Consider the following 20,579-nt stretch of genomic DNA (forward strand, 5'->3'; position numbering starts at 1 on the left):
TCGTGCTTTAATTATTTTTCGAATGTTGATGAATTTCCACATTGATGAATCGCCAAGAACATTTTTAATAGTGCTATCTGACTAGTGATGCCAATCTCAATAAGGACATGATCTTATATGTGATGAGTTTACTGCTTTATGTTTTGATTTTTGAAGAACCAGGTGGGTTTGCTCTTGTAGATCATGAGTGGCTGGCCTTTCTACTGAATGCCTGTAAATATAGTGACAAACTTATGTTAGCAGAACTTTTTTTTTTCAAAAACATAATATTGATAATTTTTTCAATATAACTTTAAAACATCAAAGCTTTGAATTATGTTTTTTTGAAAAAACTTCATTTTATTCATTTTTTTTAGAAAACTTTTGAAAACAAAAATTGAAGTTCTCTCCATGAGAATCATTTTCTCCTTCCCTTTTACTCCCTTTCTTTTTTATTTTCTTTTCAATTGGGTTCTTCTCATTGTTCATTAAGATCAAAGGAAAAATGGAATTTTCAAACACATCCTGAGGCCTTGGATGAAATCTAAAGATGTGTTGAATTGAGATATAGTAGTGGGTGTAAACTATAATTGTTTGAATTAATCTAATTTGAGTGTATGCTGAAAAGTTCCACGTGCAATGTTAAAACTACAAAACATAAGGTTCTTCTTCTTTGCTTAAGATGGTGAAGAGCCACCCATGAGACCATTTTGTCCATGCATTCTATAGCACTTTCATAAGTCTTAAAAATGTTTATTTTTTTTATGTATAATTAGTTAGTAAAATAAGATGAGGACTAAATTAATCATGTGTTATTATTTTAGATTTTAGAATTTAGTGACATGTACTGACTGGTAGTTTAGAAATTTTCCTTTCTATTTTTCATTTTCTTTTGGATTGGGTTCTTCTCATTGTTCATTAAGAGCAGGGGAAAAATACACTTAGACCCCCGTGGTTTCTGACACATTCAACTTAACCCCAAAAGTTTAAAAAGTTACAAGTAGACCCTCAGTGGTTTCAAAACGTGACAAGTACACCCCCTCTGTCAATTTAACCTTACGGACAGACTAAAACTAACCATGGTTAATATTTTGGTTACGCCATTTCCAACTGTCGCCGTCGCCCCGCCGGCCACAGCCTTCGTCGCCACCTTTGGCCACCGCCGCTGTTTCCATCTCCGGCAAGCGACATCACCTACACGACAATCGAACCCCACCTCATGGCTACATCAAACCCACATTTAAAGAAAAAAACTTTGATAAAAACAAAAAAATAAAGCCCTAAAACATTAGGGTTTTTGTGAAAATCATTATAATGATATGAATGAAGACAAATAAAACTCCTAAATGGAGGGTTTATGTTGATAAATCAACAAGGGTTTGAATCAAACCCCAATTTTAACGCTAATTTTCAGTTGGGGAAGACGAGGGCATTTTGGTATTTTCTCCCACGCCGTCAGCTCCATCCAGTTAAAAAAACCTAATGAAACCACAGGGGGTCTACTTGTAACTTTTTAAACTTTTGAAGTTAAGTTGAATGTGTCGAAACCATAGGGGGTCTAAGTGTATTTTTCCCTTTTTTAAAACTTATCCTGAGATCTTGGATGAAATCTTAAGATGTGTTGAAATGTAAAATGTTTAAAATTTTGGGTATAATTAATTAGTAAAATAGGAGCAGATTAATCATGTATTATTATTTTAGATTAGATTTTAGAATTTATTGGCATCTACTGAAAAGTAGCTTAGAATTTTTCCTTTCTATTTTTCATTTTTATTTTTTTTAGGGCGCTGATATTCCCCCCCTTGTAGGCTATTTCCGCACCACCCCACCCCCCACCCCCCGCCCCCCGCCCCCCTCTCCGGCTGGCTAACGTTTTCCCACCATTTGACCGGCTCTCTCTCTCTCTCTCTCTCTCTCTCTCTCTCTCTCTCCACACACAACAGGAACAGTTGGTGGGCCCAACAGAAACCGTTGGTGGAATGGTGGGCCCATCTTTGAACAACGTAGACCCCGCCCATACCACACCATTGGATAATCCAAACTGTCCATTTGATGGGCCATAAACTTAAATAGGTTGCGTCCCAAAATATTATTTCCATAGGCTGATCCTAGCCCTCCGATCTAAATAGAAACTACATCTTATGCAACCTCTATAGATTGTAGGGTTGTGATCATCCTAAGGAAATGATTTTTGGGGCACAACCTATTTACATTGTGGCCCATCAAATGGACGGCTCGGATCATCCTATGGTATGGACAGTACACTTCAGTTTCAAAAATATGGGTGGGGCCTAAATTGGTATGAACCACACCATAGGATGATCCAAACCATGGACGGCTTGGATCATCCTATGTTGTGGACGGTACGCTTCAATTTGAAAAATATCGGTGGGGCCTACGATTGGGCCTTAATGTTAGTGTACGACCAACTCCATAGGATTATCCAAATCATGGACGGCTTGAATCATCCTATGTTGTGGACGGGCCTTAATGTTACTGTACGACCACAGGATGATCCAAACCATTCATTTGATTGGCCAACCCTTTTGGGGGGCACAACCCATTTACGTTATGGCCCATCAAATGGACGGCTCGGATCATCCTATGGTCTGGATGGTACACTTCATTTTCAAAAATATGGGTCGGGCCTAAATTGGGCCTTAATGTTATTATACGAACCACACCATAGAATGATCCAAACGATGGACGGCTTGGATCATCCTATGTTGTGGACAGTACATTCAATTTGAAAAAATATCGGTGGGGCCTACGATTGGGCCTCAATGTTACTGTACGACCAACTCCATAGGATTATCCAAACCATGGACGGCTTGGATCGTCCTATGTTGTGGACGGGCCTTAATGTTACTTTACGACCAACTCCATAGAATGATCCAAACCATTCATTTGATGGGCCACAATGTAAATAGGTTGTGCCCCAAATATCATTTCCATAGGATGATTACAACCCTACAATCTATAGAGGTTGCATAAGATGTAGTTTCTATTTAGATCGGAGGGCTAGGATCAGCCTATGGAAATGATATTTTGTGATGCAACCTATTTACGTTTATGGCCCATCAAATGGACGGTTTGGATTATCCTATGGTATGGGCGGGGCCTACGTTGCTCAAAGATGGGCCCACCAACTGTTCCTGTTGTGAGAGAGTGAGAGAGAGAGAGAGAGAGAGCGACCGGTCAAATGGTGGGAAAGTGACATATACGTTAGATCCTAACGTTTAACGTTAGGAAGCCGTCAAGGGGGGGTGGAATAGCCTACAGGGGAGGGGGAATATCAGCGCCTTTGTTTTATTGCGTTCTTCTCATTGTTCGTTGAGAGCATTGGGGAAATGATTTTTTCTTCAAACTTCTGGCCGTGTGGATGCATGGATTTAAAATCAAGGATTGTAAAATCTTAGATTTTACTAGCTAAAACCTGGATTTTTATAAGCTGAAATGAAGATTTTGTATGCTAAACCCTAGATTTTACAATCCAGGAAATGTACAGTCTAGGTTTTAATTTATGAAATCCAAGTTTTAGCTTTGTAAAATCCAGGATTTGACAGTCCTAGATTATAAATTCCTTGTATCCAAACGGCCCATCGATATTTACTTATCTATTCTGAGTATATGCTAAATTCCAAGTACCTGATAACAATTACAAAAATAAGATTTTTTTTGGGAGATGATATTTTCACCCCCTCTGCAGTAAGAATTCGCCCCACTTATGACGTGAACCGTGGGCAACTTTAACACTTATGACATCAAATCACGTTAAAAGCGAAGTGGGCCGGGGGGGGGGGGGGGGGGGGTGAAGAAAGGATGTTGCTTTTGTTCATGCATTCCATATCACTTTCATAAGTCTTAAAATGAAATGTTTTAATTTTTATGGGATTTGCTAGGGATTTTCACATAAAGGCATTATGCGGCTGGCTGTTGCATGAGAGAGCAGTCACCTCAGATGAATTAAATTCACAAGACAAAATCTGTGCCTAGGTGGGTGTTCTCATACAAAAAGCCAGCCACGAAATGCCTTGTGCGAAAATCCCTAGCAAATCTCAATTTTTAATTTTTAATTAGTTAGCAAATTTTTTTTTTTTTTTAACTCAATTAATGCCTTCACCTCTTACACACATATACCCCTAACAACGCTTACTACTTGGGATGACCAAGGTTTTAAATTTCGGTTTCAGGTACAATTTGGGTCCTTACCGAAACCGAAATTTCTGCCAAAATTCGGTAGAAGTGCTCCAAATGTCAGTTTTTTGTGGCAAAATTAGCAGAAATTCTGTAAAGAAATAAAAAATTAATATTTTATCAAAAAATTTGCCGAAATTTTCAAAATTTGGACCTTCGGCAATCCCCGAAATTTAAGGAATATCTCCAAAAAATCTTGTATTTATTCATTATTACATATATGCGTTTTGCAAATGGAGGGGGGGAGGTCCGTTTGCAAAACGCCGTTTTGAACGGAATTTTTGGGTTGTGGGTTTTTACGTGTTTGCCCTCGCAAATTTGTTAAATTGTTAATATTTAATTCAAAACAATGGGGCTGCTGATATCATTATATGATCTCTTAATTTTGATTTTTTAAAGACAAAAGAATTAAAAGAAATCCTAGTTTCTTACTTTCTTCATCTACTTTGCAAAGTTGCAAACCCACTCGTCTGCCTCACTGCCTCAGCGCCTCCACTCATTCGTCAAATCCAGCCGTTAAGAAGAAGGAGAAGAACCCCAAAGGTATAATTTTAATAGTGTTTGAATGAGATCCTAATGACCTTTTAATATTGGGCCTAATGAGAGAGTAGTTGAGTTACATTGAAGCCAACCAAACAATGTCCTTTTTGGTCATTTTACTACTAAAACTCCGTTTTGGGGCATTTGCAACCAAACACACAATACCTCCGTTTGCCGTTTAAAATGTCGTTTTGATCTGGTGAACCAAACATGAAAACGCCGTTTGGCAAAATGCCGTTTTGCAAAACGGCTATTTCAAACAGTACGCCAAACACACCCATAGTCTGGACTAATTTTGAGGGTAAAAACTAAAAAGGTCTTTTGGACTATACAGTGCCAACGGTTAAGGGCGATGATATTTTCATCCCCCGTGCAGTATGCATTCGCCCCCCATGTTAATGTGATTTGACGTCAAAAAGCGTTAAAGTTGCCTACTGTTCACGTTATAAGATGGGCGAATGTTTACCACGGAGGGGGTGAAAATATCATCTCACCCCTACATTTTCGGAAAAAACAATGAAATTTCTGGGTTATTAACAAAAAATTAGGTTGGAGTTGAATTTTCCATCCAGGGCGTGCGTACTACACGACCTGAGTATTTTAATGGTGCGCAGCCCATAGGGGATGATATTTTCACTCTCCTGCATTACGTGCACACCCCCTAACCTGATTTGACGTGAAAAGTGGGCAACTTTATGTCAAATCACATTATCAGGGGGTGTGCATGTACTGCAGGGGGTGAAAATATTACCGAGGAGATTAAAATTAGAGCTGAAGAGGCTACAAATTGGGATTCTGTAATTTCTCTTTTTCTCACGTTCCTCACGTCCTCGCTTTCTTCTTTCCCCGCGTTCTAAGGTGGAACTTATTTTAGGGTTAGGGTTAGGGTTTTGCTCTGCAAATCTCGAATTGAATTTCCTTAACGATGTGGCACGAGGCGAGAAGATCAGAGAGGAAAGTTCACGATCTGATGGACGCAGCTCGAAGGCGAGCTCAGAGAAGGGCCGTGTTCTTAGCGAAGAGGAGAGGAGATCCTCAACAATCTCTCCAAATCATGGGATCTCGATGCCGTATGTACCGTGATGATGGCCTCTATCAAGCCACTCAAGATCAGCAGGGCTTGTAAGAATTCCCTATCTCCACCAAATTAGGGTTTGTTTGTTTTGTTTTGTTGGTTTTTTTTTTTTTTCTATATGAATTAGGGTTCAACGTAGATTTATTGATTCTTTATGTCAATTAATACGATAATCTGTGGTTAGATAGTAGTTTTTAATATTATTTTTCTGTAAGAATTTCCATCTCCCCAAAATATTTGCTCTAGGTTTTCTATTCTTTAACTTAACACACCCCTGTTTTTCCTTTTGTTTGTTTTGTGGTTGAATTAGGTTTTTTGAAAGGAAAAAAACCCTAATTCAAAGAGCAAACAAGATCATAAGGGCATGTTAGAAGGGAAAAAACCCTAATTCAAAGAGAAAAGCAAGATCATCAGGGCCTGTGAGAATTTCCATCTCCCCAAAATTTGCTCTAGGGTTTCTATTGTTTAACATAACACACTCCTTTTCGTTTTGTTTGTTTTGTGCGAAAAAACCCTAATTCAAAGAGAAAAGTTAGATCAGCAGGGCATGTAAGAATTTCCATCTCTCCCCAAAATCTGTTCTAGGGTTTCTATTCTTTAACTTAACACAGCCCTTTTCCTTTTGTTTGTTTTGTGGGTGTTTTTTGCTTTTCTCTTTGAATTAGGGTTCAGCTTAGAGTTTTTTTATTCTAAGAATTTCCATCTCCCCAAAATTTGCTTGGGGGTTTCGATTGTTTAACTCAACACACCCCTTTTCCTTTTGTTGGTTTTGTGGATGTTTTTGCTTTTCTCTTTGAAGTAGGCTTCAACATAGATATATTGATTCTTAATCTTGATAAATATGATGATATGTGGTTTGATAAAAGTTTTCTGAATTGGGGCTTCGTTTTTTTCCTAGAAAATCATTGAAACTTCCATGGTGTTGTGTGCATAATTTGTGTTGGCACAATAAACAAAGAAGAAAAGATAGAAAAGGAGGAGAGGGGAAGGATTGATTCAAGGCAACTAAACCCGAAAATGATAGCAATTGCAAGATATTAAAGAAGGCCTGAGATTGAATCTGGCTGATGATTTCATGATAACATCATGCTGATTGCAGTAATGGACCACATGCCTTTGGCCTCAATCTTAAATGTAGCTGCCATTTTTTGTTTAGGCTCCGTTTCTTTCGACATAAAATGGGTCTAAAAACAAATTTTATGCCCTTTTTTAGACTTAAAATTGAGCATAAAATTTGTTTTACGTACCATTCTACGTTGAAAGAAATGGAGCCTTATGGAGTTTTGGGTTCGTTGGGCTTTAAAATCATCTCAGTTGGGTATTTCGAAACCCCATTCTTCAAAATTTACATTTTGATTTTATTTCTGAATTTTGGGGTTTTAATGCTGTGAGGACTTTTGGTTTTAGGAAGTCTTGAAGGGGTATTACTTTAAGAGTTAAGAATTGATTATAGTTTATTGGAAAATTGAGTGGATTGCTTACTTTTGTCAAGTTTTGGAGGTTTTTTCATCCTTTGAACTCCTCGAATTTTCTTTCATGCTAACCATTGGAACAGCAGCCTTATTTCCTTGTGTTTCTTCTTTTTTTCTGCTTGATTCATATTATTATTATTATTATTTATTTATTTTTCCTTGGGGGGGGGGGGGGGGGGGGGTGTGGAGTTGGTTATTGAATTGCTGTCAAACTTTTTTATTTTGCATAATTTTTTAGTGCGTATTTGTTGCATGTGTAGCATCAAGTTCTTGCATTTTTTAAATTGTGGCAGAGAACTTACAATTCAATCTCATAGGCTTAATGCAACATGATTTTGTATTGTTATGCCACATTGGCTGTGTTTTTTCAGAGCAATGGAAAATTCTCTATCGTTTTTTCTTCAAGTTCAGAGTGATGTCATTACTCGTGCTGAACAATAAATTTCTTCCTGAACTTTTTTTTATCATTGGTTTCAATGACAGGATACCTTGGAATGGGAAACAGAATATATTGATTGACAGGTGAATTGCATTCGCACTTTTGTGTATTTGTGTATTGAAGACATCCTCTTATTATGTGGTTTTTTTTTTTTTGAATGGTTCTTATGTGGTTTATTCTGGGCAGATTTGACGGCCGCGCTCTCCTTGATTTCATTCGAGAGTCTGATTCCCGTCTTTTCCGGGTCCAAGAAAAAACAGAAGAGGAAGAAGAACTAGAAGAGTTTGTTAATTTTGAGCGTTATCGGGATTTAATTAAGCATCGCCGTAAAGGATGTCGGTATTTTTTTATTTTTTATCCTGTCTTGGCATACTTGAACATATTTTAACATTTCCTGCATTTCCATTTTAATTATTCTCTTAGTCATGATGATTAAACAATCCATGTCAAGTTCCATGCATAGTTTGTTTAAGCTCGATGTTGTAGCACTCCGTTATTTCGACTGTTTGCCGCTTTTCACAAGCTCAACAATATCTATCCAACAGTTACTGATGAAGAGGGTTTGAAAAATGTTAACCAAGAGCTGGAGGCAAAGACTGCTACTCCTTTTGTATCAGACAGGTTGGATATATATACCCTTATGACATATTTGCTCATAAACTCCATTTTCTTGAATAGTAGGGCCCTTTAAAGAATTTGCTTCATTAATTTAATGCGAATATGTTTCTTGAGCTATCTATTAGCAACTTCCTGTTCTTAGCTACATCTCTTATACATTAAATTTTAACTTTTGTCACATGTCTATTGTGGAGTTTGCTGCTTTTTAGGTCCAGTTTACCTGATTATCTTTAATTTATAGGATTGGCCTTTCGTAAAACTATCTCAAACTATACGAAGTCAAGAAATTGAAACCCTCATTTTTTTTTTTTGTGTCTGGACAATATAGAAAAGTTACCATTTCAAAAAAAAAGAAGAAGACAACATAGAAAAGTGATGCAAATCCAGCTCTAATGCCAATTTGATGTGAACCTAGGGTTCACGAATCATTTACTGGGAACTGTTGGCGTGTAAATAGGTTCTAGTTTCACTAAAAATAGCACCACACTTCTCATAACAGAATAAACATCAAGTTGTAATCACAAAACAATTAGGTTTTCACAAAGGTTCAAAGCTTTTGAATTCTTCCACCAATAGAAATCAAATGAGCCAAGAGAATTCCATACAATAGATTATAAATAAGGAAAAGCATCTCACTTATCAATAATCATCAAATATCTAATCAGGTCTATCAACCAAAGCTGATCTATAAAAATAAATTCCCTAATTATAGCCAAACGAAATCTAGAAGTGATTAAGGGTAAGGGATATGTGTAGTGTAGGGTATAGGGGAATGAGGTTAAAGGCATGCGAGGGTGTAAGATTAATGTGGGTGATGTTCATAATTAGGTTAATTTGTTCATAATTACATGTACAATCAATGTTTTGAAAATTGGGAATCAAATTGTAAATCATAATGGGTGTCGAATCGTAACGGATCGTAAATCGGAAGATTCATTCAGAAATACCAATAAAAGAGAAATATATATATATATATATATATATATATATATATATAAAATAAAAAATTATAATTATAAACAAATTAAAGAATAAAAAATAGCCAATTATTCAATTTTCATCCAAATTCATTAATTCAAATAGAAATTACCATGATTAGCCATTCAATATCGTAATACGAATTTTTGGTGACAAACTTGACCACACTAATCATCTATTTCTCATCCAAACCCATGCATATTGGATAAAAATCTTAAAAATAAAAAAGACACAAGATCGTATCAATTCTCAAAGTCTCAAACGTCAAATGGCAAATATCAATCATAAAAGATTGGAGTCGTTGGTGTTGTCCTCATTATAGTTGTCTCCCACCCTGATGCATGTAATGCCCTCAAGCACATGCACTATGCTTGACTGGTTCAATTTGTTCGAAAACCTACTCTTCTATCTTCTTCCTTCCAATGAGAGAGATTTTGAAAGCTTCTTGTAATGTAGAAAAGAAATGATGACTTTTGAAAGAAGGTCCTATTTTCTTTTATACAAAACTTTTTTTTTTGAATGGTATTCTTTTAGACAAAACTTAATTTGGATCGTAAGATTTACGATCGAACCGTAAGATTCAATCGAAAATCGTATGATTCATACAAATTAAGATTCAATCATGGGATTCAAATCGTTATCCATAAGATTTGATTTGAATCGTAAATCGTAAGATTTTCAAAATAATGAGTACAACTAATAATGAGTACAACTATGCAATATATGTATATTTAGTAGTATATCGGAGAGACCCAAATGAAACTCCTCAAATGTACCACATTCTGGAGGAGTGCCCTAACTAGGCCTACCTTCATTGTATTTTATGCACGGGGAAGAAGCACACCACTTACTCTATGCTGTATCAGAGATACCCACGTTCTAGGTAATATGAGCCCATTCTAACGACATTTATTGAGCAACGAGTTTCTGTTGAACTAGAATTTGTCATTACTGCCCCTGCATAGAACTATGGTCTTAGGGAAACAATCTGAGAAGATTATGGGATTCCCTTAATTGGTCTTCTTTGCATTTTCGGACAATAATCTCCAAGGTTAAAGCAATAGAAATTAGGAAAAGATATAAAATAGGTCAGGAAGTTTCTTTCAAAACAGTAAAAGCAACCCATCTTGGTCATGATTGCTTTCTTCTGCGTTGTTTTTCTTTCTTCAGTAATTTCTTACGTTTCAAAAGGCAAAAAAAGAAGAAGAAAAAGAACAAGAAAATGGACTATTAAAAATGATCACGTTAAACCATATTTCATCAAAAGTTGGCATTAGTAATCATCCAAGAGATTCTTTCAATTCAAATTCTTTAGTATGGCTAATTTTCCAATGAATTAAATCTGAACATTTATAAGCTATAACTAAACCAACACCTTAAAAATTAATCATTGCCCATTTGCCATGGTTGCTTTTCTGCCCAAAGGAAATGCCTCAACGCTAAAGGTGTATGACTGGTGTATTGTTGCTTCTCATCCTGTTAGGCCTTAGAGTTGAGCCTTGAGACATTATGCTTCATTCTTAGCTGTGAGGTCAATAATGCTTATGATATTATGCTGTCGCCAAAGTTTAATCTCAAGTCAAGTTGACCTTGTCAAGGCCTTAGGCTTAAGTGTCGATGCGTCTTGTGTGAGGATAACAATGCTTTTAATTATCATTCTGTCTCCAAGGTTTTGAATCTTTAGATCTGAGTCATAATTGTACTCATGTAGAGTCAAGTTAACACAGTTGCATCACTACTTGGTCTGTGTACATTTTCTAAGTTGTTTCATGAAATATTTTGGTTTTGCCTTCTTCCTGCTGTTTTTCGAGTTTGAGACCAAGTTCTCCGAGTTTTGGACTTCTCTATTATTTGGGCTGCCCTTATCATGTATTGTTATCTTTATCTGGAGTAGATCATATCCACCACAACCTCCCGCAAGCAAGGGTTCATACTCACAGGTGGGATTTTCTTATGATGGAGATGGGAAAGAGGAATCCAATCTTTTGGACACCGATGATGAGGATGAAGATACTGACGATGAAGATGATGATGAGAAGGGGATTAGTACAGATGATAGCAATGATGAAGGAATGGAAAATATTGCAAAAGAATTTGGAGTGAAGAGGTTTAGTTGGCTTGTTTATATGGATAAAAAGGCCAAAGAAGAAGAGAAACGGCAAAAGGAAGTAGTTAAGGGGGATCCCGCAATTGTAAGTTCATCATAGAAGGCTGAGGTGTCTACTACTTGGGCTTCTTGTAGTTGTATTATTTATTTCTGCTAGCTGCTTACTATTTTAACATTCGCAGAGAAAACTGAGTCGCAAAGAAAGAAGGAAGGCTTCTCAAATAGAAAGAGAAAAGGAGAGGGAGGCTGCACGTATAACAACAGGTGGCCGAGTGCTCCATCATGATCCCTACAGGTACAACTCTAAATACGCCTGCTATGCATTTTAAAATAGAACAGCTGTTCTTAAAGCTTATGGTACAAGCACATAAAACAAATACATTCGGTTACGCCCATGGTTTTAAATTTCTGCAGAAATACCGAAATTTCGGATTTCGTCTGGAACCAAAATTTAAAACCGAAACCAAAATTTAAAATTTTCGGCCAAAATTGTAAGATTTACACCGAAATTTCTACCGAAATCGAAATTGCCATCGAAAAATCCACCTAAATTTCATTTTCGGCTGAGGCTGAAACTGAAACCGAAATTTCAAACCTTGGCTATGCCTTCGATTCTGATGGTTATTTTTTATGATCCACAGGGAGTCTCGCCGTAGTCCTACTTATGAAGCTTATCCTCGTTCCAGAAAGTATGCAGTGTGCATCTATTATATTTCACTGATCTTCCTGGATGGTTATGTACTGGTATTTCTCTACTGGATGTTACTCTTTCATTGGTTGCTTTGACCTTGAGAGAAATGCTTCTTTTGGACAGATCCAGATCCAGATCCAGATCCAGATCCAGATCACGTTCACATTCCCCATCTTACTCAAGACGCTATGACCGTGGTGTACATGACGATAATGGGCACCGTGGCAAACCAAGGACTTCAAAAATAGAATATATTACCGAGTTTGGGGGCACCGGCAACTTGGATGCTCAGAAGCTACGGGGGGTGTCTCCACCACATTCTCCTCAATCTCAAGCTGATGTATTGAACCGGTCGGAGCACTTGGCCTTTTATTCTTGCAAAGATATATTCAACAATGTTTTATCTGCTGCAGCTTATTCTCGTGCTCGTTCTGGGTATCTAAACCAAGTTTTGGGGTTTAGGCCTTTAGGGTACCTTAGTCCTAGTCTTAACAGAATGATTACAGGGGGGGATCTATGGAATTTGGAGCTGACTAAATCACTGATAACGGCATTACTAGATGGGTTCTTCCTGTCAAAAGAAGATTTTTGTAAAATAGACCCTTATAATCATTTCCCAAAAGCTAATCTTGAACCATTTCCATGAGTATCTCTAACTCTTCTGCAATTTTGCAGGCCATCGGCTGGTCGTATACTTGAGGCATTGCATATTGATCCTGCATCTGCCGTGTCTCTTGATCAGGAAAGAAACACTAAATTGTTGAAAAGTCCCGTCAGGTATCTCTCTTTTGATATCTGGACCCGTTTGAATTCTTTGCTGTTTATTCCATGTCACAAATATCTTCGATATTTTCAATATATTACGTTTTTATCACGGCATGTTCATAAAACAACAAAATCCCCAACTAATCGTGAGATTTTAAAAATATGGTAATATTTTTGTTTTTATCATAAAATATCCCGATAATATCACGATATTTTTAAAATGCGTTTTAAACGTTTTAAACATGTTTTTTTGTGCCAACTTTCCAATTTTACCCCCACCATGTAAATGACAAAACTCTAAACTCATTTTCTTGTGTTTCCGTTTTTTGGACTGCGTTTTTTTGAATCGGTACCATATTAAACTCGAATTTTTGCCATCCCCTTTTTTTGGCATATCACGTTTTGCTAACTATGGTATAAACTTGAAAAAAATAAAAAAATTTAATATATCCTGAGATTTTCTCTTGCCGAGAAATTCCCGAGAATGGCATTTGTGACATAGCTCAGGAGGCATTGTGTGCTATGTATATAATAAGACAATGGATTGTTTGAAAGTATTGCCAATTTATATGGTTGTATTGCCATTATTTCTACTTATTCTACAACTGTTTTTCTCTTAAATGATAGCACATCGTCAGCAATAGCAAAGTTAAGCAAGCCAACTGCTACTGGGGGTGCCTTAAAACCACAGCAGACTGAGAAGAAAGAAACACCTCAGGAACGTCTTAAGCGGATAATGAGCAAGCAGCTGAATAAGCAAAGTATGTTATATATATATATATATATATATATATATATATATTATTTTTCTTTTTTAATGAGAAAGTCCGATGAATATCATGTGTTATTAGCAAGGTTTTAAATTTCGGTTTCGGCTGAAATTCGGAAAAGGAGAATTACTGTTTTAGGCCGAAATTTCAGAAAAAAAAATTCATTTTTCCTGAAATTTGAGAAATTTCCTAAATTTCGGGTTTTGTGGATTTCGGTTTTGGTCCCAACTGAAATCTGAAAGTCTGGCCGAAATTTAAAACCTTGGTTATTAGTACTGCAGCATTATGAAAAAAAGGCACCATGCTACAATGAAGAGAACCATGAATTTGGATTATTTTTAATTACTCTGATTATTAGAGGATGCATCCCATTCTGATCTATGACCGGGGATGGTTGTACACTTGATGGCTTCTACAGTTAAGAAAGATTCTGCTGTTGAGATGGCGAAAAAACGAGAACAGGAACGACAAAGGCAGGAAAAACTTGCAGAAACAAGCAGAATAAGTCGATATAGGCATCGAAGTCATAGTAGAAGCCACAGTCGTTCTCCACCAAGGTATTTTATGCATGGAGAGCTTCTTTTTTTTTCAATTGTCTTTTTAATTTGTTCTTATCATATGGCATCTACTATATTTTCTGAACTGAAACAATAATTGATTGTTTTTTTATGAGACTACAAAGTTAAGAAAGGAAAGGATTATTGTGTGAACTTTTCATCTAGGAAGTCATTTGCATTTACCAATTAAATTCAAGGTGTGGTATCCGGTGGTTTCTTTTCTTAGAGAATGCATGAGGCCCCAAAATTGTCCTCCCGTTGAGGATTAAAGTTGTCCTCCCGGTGAGGATTAAAGTGGTCTCTTCGCAAAAACATTGGAACCCCTTATGACTGCCTTTTGTCTCCGCCAAAACTACTCTGCTAAACATGGTAAACTAGAAAGTATTGTCATCATTTCATATATAGGCTCCCGCAATTGTGGGGTCTGGGGATATATATATATATATATATATATATATATATATATATATATATATATATATATATATATATATATATATATATATATATATATATATATATATATATATATATATATATATACGAGAAAACGGTTCCTACACATATGTGTAGAGAGTTCTCTACACACTAGCTTAAAATACAGTGGGAGGCCCACATTGTTTGGGTGATCCAAGCCATCCATTTTAAAGGCCCTCACATAGATAGGGTGTCTACAAAAAATCAGATCCATAGGATCATCCCAACCCTACGATTTGCGGAGGTAAAATGGATGTCTTTAAACCTTCACAAATTAGTCCATTTTTTGCCTCCACAGTTCGAATGGTTAGGATGATGCTATGGATCTGATTTTTTGTGGACACCCTATCTATGTGAGGGCCTTAAAAATGAATGGTTTGGATCACCCAAATAATGTGGCCCCCACTGTATTTAAGCTAGTGTGTAGATAACTTATCTACACATGTGTAGGAACCGTTTTCTCTCTCTCTCTCTCTCTCTCTCTCTCTATATATATATATATATATATATATATATATATATATATATAATTCTATTTTGGTTTTCTTTTGCCTTTTATTTTATGTAAATGTAGCTACTAGTGTTTCTTTTGTGACTTGTGTTCGTGTATTTCATATGTTATGCATTTCTTTAGTTTTTTTTATCAATATTCATTTCTTTAGTTGCTCACCTGTTTTAACATTTATTGTTCGGATGGTAGATATAAAATATCGATAGGCAAGCAAATGGGAAGGTCTGGCATGCTCACACCAGTACACTAAAAACATGATAAATCACATTAAGATTATCAAAACATAGATATTTATTAAACAATATCTGTCAAAAATTATTAAAATAGAAGGCAGGGACCTGTGGAGAAACCATATTTACTGGTGGAGTTTTGAGTCTATTAGACGAAAAAAGTATTGTGTAGATTTATATGATAATATGAGATACATAACAGTTTGGGCATTGTTGGATGTGCCTAGAGCTATCGAGATTTGGAGCCTTGACCTTTAGTGAATGGAGTGGTGCCTGACTCATCTAAAACTTAGCAGGCATCAAGCTAAGCTCCTGTCTTTGGTTCACATTGTTGATAGCATGATGCAAACTATTGTGGGTACTTCTAGGAAATATTTGTACTTTCTAACAATATGGGGATTCGCATGGATTTAGTGTCTGAGATCAATACTTCCCCTTGTATGCATTAAGCTTAGCAATATGGGAATTTTCATGGATTTAGTTTTTCATCATGAGACTGGAAGCCGAAGATTATCTTTGCATGAAAAAGAAATTGTTTACCCTAGGGATTTATTTATGTTGATGCTGCAGACCGAATCCATTTAGAGCAGGATTTGTTTTAGCATGGCTTGCTATAAGACTTGTTTTAGCATGGCAGGCACTCCCTAGTCTTCTCCAAACCCTGAACCTGTTGAAAAACCTTTACAGATCAAACTAAAGATATTAAGCATAACAAATATTTCCTTTTTGGGGATAATTTCATTTTTATTGAGTCATTGATATAATGGAAAAATTAAGAAAGAAAAGAACAAAAAATCCTTCTTTCTTTTTCTTTGAACCTCATTCCCATTACTCAGCGGCTCATCTGCCTTTTCCATTGTCAATTCCGGCAACTTATGAGTGAGGCTTCCGGGGCCCACAACTCAACTCAACTCAAGTCAACAAAGCCTTTGTCCCAAACTAGTTGGGGTCGGCTAAAGGAATCCTTTAGAAGAAAATTCATGAAGAATGTGAAGGAATCTATCCGGCTCTAATCCTAGCTCTAGTTGGGTTCTTCTACGTGGATCATTTTCTTCCATTCTATCCTATCCAAGGTCATGTTATCTGTTATGTTGTTGCCATTACAAAAAAGAAAAATGTTCTCTGTTATGTACCTAGCTCATTTTCTTCCATTCTATCCGATCCAAGGTCATGTTCTCTGTTATGTACCTAGCTCATTTTCTTCCATTCTATCATATCCAAGGTCATATGCTCTGTTATGTTCCTAGCTATCAACTCTTTCCTCACTGTTTCTATCCAAGTTGTTTTCGGCCTGCCCCTACCACTTTTTACTCCATCAATTTTGCACGAGTCGCCTCTTCTCACCAGTTACGTAATTTTATTCGATTTTCAATATTCCTATTTACTTTACTGTTTACAGCGATGGAGAATATAAGAACTATATTTATTCCTTTTTCGACTTTTTCCTACTTTTTGGTGCCCAACATCTAGCATTATACCCACAATGAGAGTCCATACAATTGCTAGAAAATGACTAGCATCACATTGTGAATGAACATCAGAATTTCTTAAGTACGCAGACTAGTTTTTTGTTTTTTTTTTCAAAATTAACTTTTATTAACCCAGAAAAGTAGAGGACAAGGTGTCCCTCAAAACAGTAGACAGGCATATGTATCCCGCCAGAATTACATCGCAGTGAATGAGGAAATAATGAAATAGCAATTAATAACACTCCATCTCCATTCCCCATAACAGCTGGTGGGATGTGAACGGGTGGGATGTGGATGGACATCGATGCCAGCATTACCCCTTGTTTTGCCAATCCATCCGCCGTTTCATTTGCCGTCTGCCTTCGATGCTCAATTTTCGGGCGGATCGCTTGTACCAAGTCCTTGATTTCCACAATGTAATTGTGAAGCCGCCAAGGTCCTTTCGAATCATCCTTTGCCCATACTATCGTGTTTGATGAGTCCCCTTCCACGATGAGAGGTTTGGAGGTGTTACTTGAGTACCATTTAAGCCCAAACAGCAGAGCCCTAACCTCAGCCTCATTTGCATCGCACGTTTCTACTGGTCCCGAATCTGACATCACAGTTCTTCCACGCACGTCCCGTTTTAAGCAGACTAGTTTTAAAATCTAGAGCTTTAGAAAATGATGCCCTCACCATCTCATTATAATCACATACTTTTGTAGAAGATACCGACATAGCCGAACCAGAAGCCGAAGTCGAAGCAGAAGTAGGAGCCCTCGAAGATACCATTCACGCTCTCGATCACCGAGGAGGTAATTCAATGCATTTGGCCATTACTGTACTTGTGCTGTGCTCTGCCTTGCCTTTTTCTTGAAAGAAATTCTGAAATTGCAGGGTAAGGAGCCGTTCCAGATACTGACTTGCTTGGGGACTCTGGAACTGGAGTTTGTTTGTAAATAGATCCCTTTTGGGGTGTTCTTGAATGTAAGTTTTTTTTTTTGAGAGAGCAGCAGGTTCTGCTTTGTTGGGAAAATTCAGACTAGGATACTGGTAATGATTTATCTTTTGCTATTTATTCCGTTACTATCAGTGTCTGCCGTGTCAATTTAGGGTGGTTTTGGTTGGGTTGAGGCCAACCCTAACGTGATCCAACCCGAACCTCGGGCTCTGGGGGTCAACCATAGCCCAACCAGCCTTTATTCCTCTCAACCCTAACCCAACCTGGGTAATCCGATTTTTCAAATTGGGTCACTTTGGGTTCGGATTTGCTCAGCGCAAAAAAGAACAAAAGATACCAAAAAAAGAAGAAGAAGAGGATATTTGTGTTTGGCTTGCCGGAATCAGGAATCAGGTCACGGCGGCCCACTTGTGCTTTCCGAAGGAAATACATGCTGCCATGCAGAATCACAGGTTGCAGTCTATAAAATTGTGTTTGACTTGCCTGAATTGCTTTACGAAGGAAATACATGCTGCTATGCAGAATCACAGGTTGCAGTCTATAAAATTGTGTTTGGCTTACCTGAATCAGGAATCAGAATACCACTTCTTGGGCAGGAAACATATAGATCCTTAAATTTCTCCCTCCGTTCTGCTCTGTTTCAATTTCGCTCTCCTATTACTTTCATTTATTTCCGCCAAATGCTTGAAGAATTGGAATAAGATGCTGATTCTGATCACCGATTCCGACATGCAAACCTCTCCAATAAAAATAAAAAGTTAAAATTAAATGCAACTTTCAGTTCTATAATTAGATTTGGACTCAAAACCAATTCTCAGAATCCAAAATCCACTTTCCTCGGTCGAGTAGTGGCGAGTTGATTTCATTCTCCTCCTCAATAACTAGGGATTGTCTGCACGACTAATTTTTGCCGAACAGGTTGATGAAAAGACGTGATCATCTTTATGCACCGAAACTTCAGTGTATAAACTATCCATGGTTTGAAAACTAAAGTGGGCTCCCTTATCTTGCTTTTGGATGATCGACAGTTGGCACTGTATATCCGAATAAAATACCATAATTCATTGATTGGGACGATTCAACTGGGGTATTTTGGAGGTACCCGAACCAAACATATTCAATTTTTCTTCAGAGCCACCTTCAATTTATGATAATATCCTTCTAAATTAACTTAGTCACATCATTATCCTCTAAATCGTGGAAATAGAAAATTTTCCCATCAGAAATGTTTTTCGTGCCATCCGACCCGGCTCAACTTGACCTGATTTGGAAATAAATAGGAACCCAACTTGACTCAACTCGGCCCGATTTCGAAAAATACAGGTTAGATGACTCGGTAAAGGGTTGAGAGATTTAGACGCGGGTTGGGTTAGAGTAGAGGGAATGCTATCTTGGGTTGGGGTTGGCCTCAATCCCAACCCAACCCGGCCAGAGTTGCACCCCTACTTTCATCAATTGAATTTTCTATTGACCACTTGTAATTAGTGTGTAAATTGGATGAAGACAACTTTCAATCTCTTGAAAATTTTTGTCATCATAAAAATTGTTTCATGCACAACAATTTTGACCCAACTTTTTCCCTCCTCCTGAACATGTGACGCAAACATTTGAGGGATCTATGGACCATGTTCGAAGAGATGGTCTTCTGCCAATGGAGGCCTGCATAAGGGCACCCTCAAACATGTGTATGGAAAAAAAAAAAAAAAACCTACGCTCACCAATGGAAAAATTAAAATTGAACTATGCTTCACCACCATTTTCCAGCTAGAGGCGCAACTTGGGCCCGGTCGGACCAGATTGAGGCCATCCCTAGCCCAACCCGGTATAGCATTCCATCAACCATAGCCCCACCCAGTCCGAGCCTCGGGTCAGGGATGATCAACCACCTCTAAATCTCTTAGCCCTAAACTGACCCGTCTAACTCATTTTTTCCAAATCGGGTGGGGTTGAGTTGGGTCTGGTTCCAGTTCGCCAAGGGCAAAAACAAAAAATTTAAATTATGATAAAATTAAAGGACGGAGGTTGGGTTTGGCTCGGGTTGGGTTGTCCAAGGCCTCAACCCTAACTCAAACTGAATTTAAATCAGGTTGGCTTTTCGCAACCCAACCGTGGTAAACGCCAACCAACCTGAGCTTATCTTGTTGAACTCTTCGTGTTCAGGTCGAGCCCAACCCAAGTTGCACCCCTATTTCTAGCATTTGTAATCCTCGTGTTTGCCTTTTCCTAATAATACCTGCATTTTCACACCCTTCTGTTTGGTTTTTTTTTTTTTTTTTTTTCCATAAAAAAGAATGGGGGTGTAAATATCATTTACCAATTAAAAGAGTCTTCTAATAAAACAGGGAGGCTATAAGTTTATCACCATATCAGCTCCATTTAAATCTGTCTTGCCATCAGCGAAAGAGATTAAAGGGCGCAATGACAAACTAATAAGGGCTAAAACCTTACTAATGGGACCCTATGCATAGAAAGACCTATCACACCCTTCTTAGTATCGAGTGAAATTCGACTGAAAGAGGAGTTAGTGTTAAGCAGAATTTTTAGGGCACATTTGGCAACCATGAAAAATACTCTCTAGAAATTTTCGTGGGACCAATTGTGAGGGATGGGCAAATAGGGAGAGACTTTGAGAGATCGGCAATGAGGCGAGCACACATAACATGCCGGAAAAAAATGCCTAGTATGGTATTTTTCTTTTGCGGAATTTTTCATTGGTGCCCTGTTTTTTTGAATGGCTCATCATGTTAAGCTGTCAATCAAGATC

The 20,579-nt window shown here is 37.4% G+C and overlaps 1 protein-coding gene across 3 annotated transcripts; it reads left to right on the forward strand.

Annotated features, from left to right (window-relative positions):
* Window positions 1-5,553: 5,553 nt before the first annotated feature.
* Window positions 5,554-17,940, forward strand: LOC143889665 (CLK4-associating serine/arginine-rich protein). 3 transcript variants are annotated; one of them, XM_077393954.1, is made up of 13 exons: window positions 5,554-5,838; window positions 7,747-7,785; window positions 7,889-8,037; window positions 8,248-8,323; window positions 11,193-11,490; window positions 11,588-11,700; window positions 12,047-12,094; window positions 12,220-12,447; window positions 12,772-12,873; window positions 13,489-13,622; window positions 14,050-14,188; window positions 17,583-17,669; window positions 17,752-17,940. In XM_077393954.1, exons 1-13 carry the CDS (start codon window positions 5,642-5,644, stop codon window positions 17,774-17,776), a joined length of 1,635 nt encoding a protein of 544 aa, XP_077250069.1. In that variant the 5' UTR covers window positions 5,554-5,641; the 3' UTR covers window positions 17,777-17,940. The 3 variants fall into 3 exon arrangements, with proteins under 3 accessions (XP_077250069.1, XP_077250068.1, XP_077250070.1); XM_077393953.1 differs by having other exon boundaries at window positions 5,555-5,838; window positions 17,580-17,669; XM_077393955.1 differs by having other exon boundaries at window positions 5,556-5,838; window positions 12,232-12,447; window positions 17,580-17,669.
* The last annotated feature ends 2,639 nt before the right edge of the window (window positions 17,941-20,579 follow it).

Source organism: Tasmannia lanceolata, unplaced genomic scaffold (genome assembly GCF_043159265.1).
Source record: "Tasmannia lanceolata isolate RefF3 unplaced genomic scaffold, GAP_Taslan_0.1 ptg000013l, whole genome shotgun sequence".
NCBI lineage: Eukaryota > Viridiplantae > Streptophyta > Magnoliopsida > Canellales > Winteraceae > Tasmannia > Tasmannia lanceolata.

Coding starts and splice junctions, on each gene's coding strand:
- LOC143889665 (XM_077393953.1), top strand. CDS start 5,642: ATGTGGCACGAGGCGAGAAGATCAGAGAGGAAAGTTCACGATCTGATG. Junction 12,448..12,771: donor CAAGCTGATGTATTGAACCG/GTCGGAGCACTT, acceptor GCAATTTTGCAG/GCCATCGGCTGGTCGTATAC. Junction 13,623..14,049: donor CAAGCAGCTGAATAAGCAAA/GTATGTTATATA, acceptor TGGCTTCTACAG/TTAAGAAAGATTCTGCTGTT.